Source organism: Gossypium raimondii, chromosome 6, assembly GCF_025698545.1.
Source record: "Gossypium raimondii isolate GPD5lz chromosome 6, ASM2569854v1, whole genome shotgun sequence".
Taxonomy (NCBI): Eukaryota; Viridiplantae; Streptophyta; class Magnoliopsida; order Malvales; family Malvaceae; genus Gossypium; species Gossypium raimondii.
The window spans coordinates 44,825,570-44,834,885 of NC_068570.1; the positions used below are offsets into that span (position 1 = coordinate 44,825,570).

The following is a 9,316-nucleotide window of genomic DNA, read 5'->3' on the forward strand; positions in this document are numbered from 1 at the left end:
AGGGGCAGACAAACACATCTTTTCGACAATGGTTGCGCACAATGGAGCCGTGGCAATGGGCTCAAAGTGCTGACGAGGGCTTTCGTTATGGCCACATGACCGCAAACTTAGTCAAGGGGATCAATGCAGTCTTGTTGAAAACACGTCATCTTCCGATTGCATCGGTATTTTCTGCTACTTTCTACAGGTTGGCCTCTTTGATGCCAAGAATGGGTCAGCAGCAAGTCGACCAGATTCAGGCGGGACATGTGTTTGTTGAACATGTGAGGGAGCAATGGTCGTAAACCGTCGGTTGGCGAGGTCAATGAATGTGGAAATATATTCACAACGACTGGAAACGTTTTGAGTTACTGAGAACATCGGTCGTCGACCTAGGTCCGACGGAGTTGATCTCCGGAACAGACGGTGCGAGTGCAGGAAGTTCGAAACACTTCATTACCCTTGTGCGCATGTCGTGGCAGCGTGTGCTAAAGTCAACCTTGCTGCTGAACAATATGTCGATGATGTGTACACGCTGGAGCGCACATTCCGTGTCTGGGAGAATGAGTTCCCCGTCCTGCCGGACCTATCTACGTGGGAGGTGCCGCCGATCACTATCGAGCTTCTCCCAGACAGAGGGCTACGGAGGAATCCAAAGGGTCGTCCGTAGTCAAGCAGAATCCGTAATGAGATGGACATTAGGGAGAAATCTGAACGGAAAGCGCTGTGGAATATGTAGGTTAAGTGGTCATAGCCGGAATAAATGCCCTAACCGAAACTTTCATGTTGGACAGTCGTCGGGATCGGGGGGAAATCGGGACCGGTAATTTTAATAATAATAATTTTTCTTATTCGGCTTATGCTTACGCTTAAATTGTATCCATATTGTTTCCAGATTAATTTATAATATACCATGTGAGCGTTGTCGAATTATTAAGATTATAATGAAAAAATAGAGGCATTCATAATTCGATTCAGCTTTAATATAATGAAAAAATTGAATAATTGATATCTATAGATCAAATTCAGAACATCCGAGATATCTAAAATACAAATAATACGAGTTATAGAAAAGTGCATTAAACCCCTACATTTGATGGTTCGATGGTGTTGTCCGGGGGGTATACCTACGCGGAGGTCGACGCTCACGGCCTGGGCGACGACCAACATCCTCATCGTCCGCAGGTGGGGGCGTGGAAAACATAGAGGGAATGTCCTGTCCCTCGTTCGCCGCCGATGAACTTGAACCATCATGAGTCCCATAATGCGCCGGATACGTGTCAGACGGGCCGGGCATGCCGTACTGCGGCCGGGGGGAGCTAAACAGTTCAAAATCATACGCATATTCGCCCTCTGCATAGCTCGGATAATATTCACCGCCCAACAAATCCGGATGATAGCCATGTGATTCCTTATTTGATTCTGATTGTCCGGGCTCTACCTGTTGTGTAGGACAAAATGCCGTCGGATCCGGATCCATCGAGCTGTCTGCTTCTGATCCCCCAACTTGATGAACGTACGGGGGATTATCATCAATTGCGCTCCAAGTAAATACGGCTTCCCGCGACTATGGTACCATTCTGTATACTGTCGAGATGGCTGCAGGTCGGTAGCCATAACCATCTGAGGAATTCGACTCAATCAATCGTACCATAGTGCGACGTATTTCCGGTGATATATTCCCCAGTCCAATTGAACCCTTCCTCTCTTTGTCAAGCCGTGATCTTCCCCCAACTGGCACGGCGGATCCGGGATAGGTTGGATGCAGCCGAACTGCCGAAGCACCCGATCGCCGTGATACCACTCGACGATGTTGAAATTTATAATTGGTGTGTTTGTGCACCATTTGTGGGAATCAACGAGTGCGGACGGGGGTACAACATTTGCAATTTTCAGCCTCCGATACGGCATCCATATAAACTGCATGAGTAATAACATTGTAACGAGTTAGACCGATAACATGTGAGTAACATATAGAAATACCATGTATGTCATGAATATTAGAATAGAAACTTGCCCCTTCCCGGGCATGCTGTTCAATCCTCATGCGGTATATGGGGACATCACTTGACTTCCCGATTCCTGGACGGGTCGTCCACCTACCAAAAATAGTATAGGATTTAGGGTTGGTAACATTACTCAGTATATTATGACTACAAATAATGACAATTTTTATTTTATCACCTGAGTGGCAGTGGATATAGATAGGGTTGGTGACTAACACGTGCCAAAAATGGCATCCGATAAAGGGCCCATGACTGCAGCAGTATGAGGCATCCGCCGATGTCCTTAACTTGCGGCGCTGTCGCCCGACAAAGCTCCTTGTACAACGTTGCTAGAACGGCCGAACCCCAACTATACGACCTAGCTGTGGACAAATCAGCAAGCAGAGGCAAGTACGACAAATGGACACTGTCGCCGTTTGCATCAGGCATGAGTAGTGCCCCTATCATATGCATGATGTACGCTCGAGCAGCGCACATCAACTCACCTTCACTGGCGGTCGCTGATAGTCGACAAATTTTGGATCTTAGCCATGTAAATTTTATGCCGGAGAAATATTTATCACCGTCCTCTGGTGACTCTCCTAGGAGTTGATAGCAAACTGCAGCCTGATCGGTTAATGAAGATAGTCCGGTAACGAGACTCTCGCCAACTGGGAGCCCAAACTGCACTGCAACATCCTCCAACGTCACCGTGTACTCCCCGCACGGAAAATGGAAAGTATGGGTCTCCGGACGCCACCGCTCCACTAGCGCGGATAATAAATCAAATCGCAAGTTGGACGACCGGATCAATGCTACTTATTCAAATCCGGCTAGCTCCAGGTACGATATAAATCGTGCATCCGGAGCTATCTTTAAAACACTGACGCGGCCCCTTAATACTCGGTAAGATTCCTGATAGTGTTGAATAACAGAAAAAATATTACGATTGCATAATTTATTTCTATATACTGTGTATATCCTTTTTAAATAAATAGAACTCCTGATTAACAATTAATAAATCATACCGCGTTATTAGCCGCATCAGATATATGTTCATTGTTTCCAATCAATCGAGCCATTGCGATGCCTGCAAGTTGAAAAAAAAGTTAGTAAAAAAATCTAACTTCGGCCATTTATTCGTTTTTTTTTGCGCATTTTATTCTTTTAAAAATATCATAATTCCTAATTTTAAATTTTTACATTGTTTCAGTGCATAATGTTTGAAATTTATTAATCGAGTGTGTTATTTAAATTAATTTGCTGTAAAAAATTAACCCTTACCCCCCCCTTTGCTCAGTATAATTTTCTCAATTTTATTACTTTAAATAATAAAATATTATTCTTCTATTTTATTGTTTTAAATTATTTTAGTACATTTTCTTTGAAATATTTTGTATTAATTGTTTCGAATTTTAAAAAAGTTAATGTCTGATCTTACTTACGCCATTTGTTCGTATTTTTTCTCCGCATTTTATTACTTTAAAAATATCATTAACTTAGTCTTTTATAATTTTACATTATTTGATTGCATAATATTTGAAATTTATTAATAAATAAGGAAGGATTAAAAGTAATTACCCACATATTGGTACTACCTTTTATTCCCTCCATAACCATTTTCCCTCTATTCTTTTGGTAAATAAAATAAAACTTTATAATATTTTCGTAAATTTTTTGTAATATTTTGGTAAATAACCCGAAATAAACCCTTTCCCCCCCTTTGGTCGTATTATTATTTTTCGATTTTTATTACTTTCAATAAAACTATATTCTTTTTGTATTTTATTATTTTATATTATTTCACTACAATTTTTTCCAATTATTTGTATAAATTATTTCTGAATTTTTAAAACTAATACAGTCTTACTTGACCATTTATTCGTATTTTTATCCATATTATTATTTAAAAAAATCGTAATTTTACATTATTTCAATTTATTATGTTTTACATTTATTACATGTACATTTTTCGCATTTTTTCCGCATTTTATTATTTTCGATAAATATACAATTCTCGTTTTTCTTTTCGTATTTTATGTTTTCTTAAACATACTTCTTTGTCATTTTCTTTTAATGCTATTTTCCTAAAATTTTAATTTCAAATTCATAAGTAAATTTCATAAAAAATTCCTAATCAACATACAATGTACTTTAACTTTTTTTTCCATTCTAAATATATTTCATAAAATATATATGCTAAATAAAATAATAAAATAACTATAATGTACATTACGTAAATTTTAAACACACAAATATTACAAAAAATTCAAATTTATAAATAAAATTACCTTTTTTCCTTTTTTTCTTTCTTCCTCTTCTTCTTTTTTTTTCTCTTCTCCTTTCCCTTTCTTTCCTTCTTTCTTTCTTTTTTCTTCTCTTCTCCTTTTCTTCTTCTTTCTTTCCTTTTTTCTCTTCTCCTTTCCTTTTCTTTCTTTCCTCTCCTTTCTTTCTTTCCCTCCTTCTGCCCCCACCACCGACCCCCCCATAAAACCCATTGGTGTCGCCAATGGTATTGGCACCATTGGTGCCGCCAATGGTTTTGGCACCTTTGGTGCCGCCAATACCATTGGCGTCACCAGTAAGTTGTCACATCGGTCTGATTTTTTTTGCAGGTTTTTTTTTTTGTTTTTTTATATATTTTGGTAAATAAAAAAGTTTATATATTTTAGTAAAAAATTGTAATATTTTGGTAAATAAAAAAAGTTGTAATATTTTGGTAAATTTTATTTTTTATAATATTTTGTAAAAACCCGTATTTTAGACATTTAGAACTCATAAGAAATTAAATATTAGAATGTTTATGAAATTTTGGTGATGAAATAACATGGAGCTTTTTAATTACATTTTAAATGGTAAAAAAACATTTTTGTCACATGGAAAATCTCTTAAAATATTTATCTTTGTTATAAACTAAAAGAGATGGAAAGAATAAAGAACAAAGAAAATATGAAAGCAATAGAGGATGTACTTTATTGATCAAAAGGGTGATTACAATGCTTTATTAGAGTCTTTATTTATAGACATAAGAAGTATAAAAGAAGTTGAGATCTAATTTTAATAACTATCGAATTTAAAGTATACCAAAATTTTATCTTGATCATGATGGACATCCACTTAATAAAATATTCATAACAATCTTTAATTTATATTGATTTCTAATTGACTTATTCTTATTAAATTGAATATGTTGATTTATATTATTGTTCAAATGTTCATAAAAGTGTGGGTTCAAACATGTTTGTAAAAGTTCAAACATGCCAATAGGGGACTTTTGTTACTAGTACTCTAGTACTTCTGTTATTAGTACTTTGGTACTTATGTTACTGGCACTACGGTGCAATACTACTTTGGTCTTTAGGCACTAGCGCATAGATGCTTATATTATTCGATGTGTTGGATGGCAAGTCCTTAGTACCACCTCTATATTTTCTAGGCATACTAAGGGATGATCTTGTATTGATTTTGATTCTACTAAACCAAAGTATGGATTATTGAAGATCCTAAAATCGATCTGATTTTGTCTTTGCATGTGTAAATTCTTTAGACTGCCTACTGCTATTATATATATATGCTCTTTATGAAACTAGACTATTCTCTATTTTCTGAATCGTTAAGAAGTTGCAATTAACACTGGTTCTATATGATTTAAAAAATCTTGTTACGAAGTCTTAATCACAATTTTAAAGGTAAGTATATTAATTAATTTCATATTATCTTACTAAGCTTTATTAATAAAATATTGTGTATAATATTTGCAGGAAATATAGGTTTGGGGAGAAGATGTCAACATATGGAACCATGAGATTAAATGCACCAAGGCTAAAGTTTATCTAAGATTAAATGCACTAAGGCTAAACTTTGTAATTTGGACACATTTAGAATTCCAACCTGAACACTTCCCAATGTTTCGATTATATATTAAGCTCTAAAGACTCCATTTTTGGTGCACCTTAAATCGTCAAAAAAAGGAATTTGAATCTCTATGCAAATATTAAAATAAAAATGCCAAATTGCACCAAGAAGAAATAAAAATATAAATAGAAAGCTACGAGTTTTGTGTGTTTTGACGGTTCTTATGTATTTTCGTATTTGGACTGTGTATCTTAAAATAGAAAGTTTTCAGTTATCCTTCTTGACCGTTCCCAATTGGAGTCGTTACCTTAGACAAAATAGGCCATCAAGTGGCATAAGAAAAGATTTCAAAAGATGAGATAAAAGAAAAGATGGGAAATAAGTGGGTTTAACAATTATTATTGTCAACGTGCTATGAATTATCACTTTGCTCATCTTAAACCTTTATAAATTGCCTTTAGTTTTCAGCATAAAAGATATCTTAAAGTAGAAGCCAAAATCAAAATCATTTTTTTATTTTTTGTTTTGTATTCTTCATTTTATTTTCCTCACTATCCTTGCAAAAATATTAAGTTATTTATAGTTAATATGTCTTTTTATCTTTGAGGTGAAAGGGTGAAACTCTTAACAAATACGAAGGTAAATTTTATACACTTCATTTGAGCTAAAATAAATTATACCCCACTTGTTATAATCATACTTGTAAAATGGGAGTCTTGATTTATTATAGACAATAGATGACACAATAAATGTTTGGATAATTACCCTTGAATTTTTGTAGACATTTGGATAATTACCCTTGAACTTTTGTAGACATTAATTTATAAATTTTAAAGTTGTAAAGGGATTATAATGCCATATGTTATATTTTTGGACTGAACTTAAACAATTAACTATTATATGGCACTATCCTTTGTTATGAATTCATATTTGCCACTTTTTTATGGACATATCTTTGCTTATGCACCCATTTGCTTAATTATTGGACTTAAATCGTTGGAGTATTTGACTGGAATCTCCATTTTGTGAGAATTCTAATTGAGTAAGAAAATTGAGTATTAAAATTTAAACTTAGTATGGCACCAAGAGTGGATCCTCTAACCTCAGCATTATTCGAGGAATAGTTAAAGATGGATTAACATAAAAGTTTCCATAAGCTCGTGTAAGACCCAAAATTGACTGTATATCATATCATATGCATATTTTTCTTGTATTTAAATGTATAATGACATAAATTGAACATATATTCAATCGTTGTTGCTTTAAAAATGAGTATGACATTCAGTAACTCAAACTCGACAATTGGGACAGGTAAGGGGTGTTACATATGTTGTCAAGTAAATTGGTTGCTAGGGAATATTGACTGAAAGATTAGGGGATTCTTAAATGCTTTTACTTTCCTTGTATTATGTTTTCTTTTTATGGTTTCTCTTTTGTTTTCCTTGTTGAAAACTATGTTTAATCATTACTAACATTGGTTATAGGTGGACGAGTGACCAATTCAAATATGACTATTGGTCAAGTTTGGCCAATGGAGATTCAAAAACCAATAGGAGCTAACTAGCTCATACATGAGTCAATGCCAACCCCACCTAGTCAGCCAACCAATACGCAAACTAGAAGACTTAGGGTGTGACAGATTTTATGCCAAATGATAGATAGGTTGTAGATAGAAAATGTTTGAATTGATTTCCATTCATTTGTATAATTGTGAAACATGATAGAAATTGTGTGAATTTGAAATATTTAAGGATGAGATAAGGCATTGTTTTCTTATCCCATAGCCTAAATGACTTACCTTTATACTATGCATCCTTGATTTCCCATGTTTGAGCCTATATTATCCTTTCTTGATAAACATATGTTTTTGAAACCTTGAACTTAAAATGAGTTTGTAACTCAGTCCTTTTATGTCCTTATTTTTATTTACAGTATGAAATGGACGTCGGGGCATGGATATTAAAGGTTAGGTTGAAATAATATAAAAAGTGAGCAAATGTTTCAATATGGTAAGTATAAATTCTTGCTAAAATGAGCTTAAATGAAAATTTTGTGAGTGAACAAATGTAATGTGAAAGTAAAAAGCATAGCGTGTGAAAGACGAGATTTAATAGAATGTGCTCGAAAGACAAAATATCTTCGAGCTTAAAAAGTCATTTTACTTTTATAATGCACTTAAACTTTCTAGCTTTTGTACGTACTAATATTGAACTGTATCCTCCATAATTTAGAGATAAAAGGATATGAGAGAAGGAAAGATAAGAATGTGAGAACAATGGTAAAATTAGGGAAGAAAAGGGCACAATGTCATGTGATTTATAGTTTCTAGTGCTTGAACTATTTTTAGCTATCATTTACTTTGAATTCAAACCATCCTAAGCCTCAGTATGTTACAAGCGTAAAAGCCTGTGGGACCTAAACATTTTTTTTACATCATCTTCTTGGGTTTTTTATAATTAGCTTCATGATTTTTTTTATTCTCATTTTCTATCTACTCTATATCTATATACTATAATTGCCTCTAAGTTTGTTAGCTCTTTAACGTAATGAACTAGGTAGATTTATTTTTGAAGTACTTATGTTAGATAAACATCAATCCTAAGTTGTATGTTAGATATGTCTATGCATATTCAATATTCAATTTCCATGTATCTTGTTGTCAATATATTTCAAGGGACATCTTTTGTGTCTTTGGTGTGTTTGCTTGAGGATAAGTAAAAACTTCAGTGTAGGGGGTTTTGATCTAACATATTTATATACTTCAAATTAAGCTCTCTAGTCACTAAAAGAGTTTATTTTTGAGTATTTTATATTGTTTTTATTACTTTTATGCAGTTATTAGCTTTTATGTTTAATCTTAGTTTTTATTGCATTTTTATGCTTTTTGGAATAAAATGAGAAGTTTATGCCATTAGGAACTTAAAATTTGAGCTGAGCTTGTTTCAGGAACTTGGTTGGATGCAAAAATAAGAAGAAGAGCCTAAGCTAGAACCAAGGTTATGAGACTAATGTCTTTCTATCAACAAAGGAGTGGACTTCACCAAATTGCAAAATCGAGGGAACTTTCTCCAATTTTGTGACACTAAGGACTTCATGTTGCGACACTAGCACTTATGGTCACTACATTGAGCTGTTGATGTTGCAACATCGACCACAACCCTTGTAGATGATGCAGTCATGTCCTCTTGGGACAACGTTGTGACACCAATGGCCATTGTCGCGACACTAATAGACCAGAAGAGTAAAATGCATAATCTGTTAAGGATGACACGACCTCGACCCCTGACGAGGCAAATTACTCTAGGGTAATTTGCATTCAAACAATCTTCAAATCAAATTTTTATTGAAGGCATACTTGTCTTTTGTAGGTTAATTTAGAAAAGACTACAAATATCACTTTATGAGTCATTTAATAATATTATTAATAATAATTAAAATGAAAGTATAATAAAAGAAAATATAGAGAAAGTGGGAATAGATGAAAACAAATGCATGCA

The 9,316-nt window shown here is 34.2% G+C and overlaps 1 protein-coding gene across 1 annotated transcript; it reads right to left on the reverse strand.

Annotated features, from left to right (window-relative positions):
* Nucleotides 1–1,620: 1,620 nt before the first annotated feature.
* LOC105772007 (serine/threonine-protein phosphatase 7 long form homolog) lies at nucleotides 1,621–9,034 on the reverse strand. The gene is made up of 5 exons (XM_012593366.1): nucleotides 8,944–9,034; nucleotides 2,993–3,054; nucleotides 2,164–2,648; nucleotides 1,997–2,078; nucleotides 1,621–1,899 (listed from the first exon to the last, which is right to left on the reverse strand). Exons 1-5 carry the CDS (start codon nucleotides 9,032–9,034, stop codon nucleotides 1,621–1,623), a joined length of 999 nt encoding a protein of 332 aa, XP_012448820.1.
* Nucleotides 9,035–9,316: the final 282 nt, after the last annotated feature.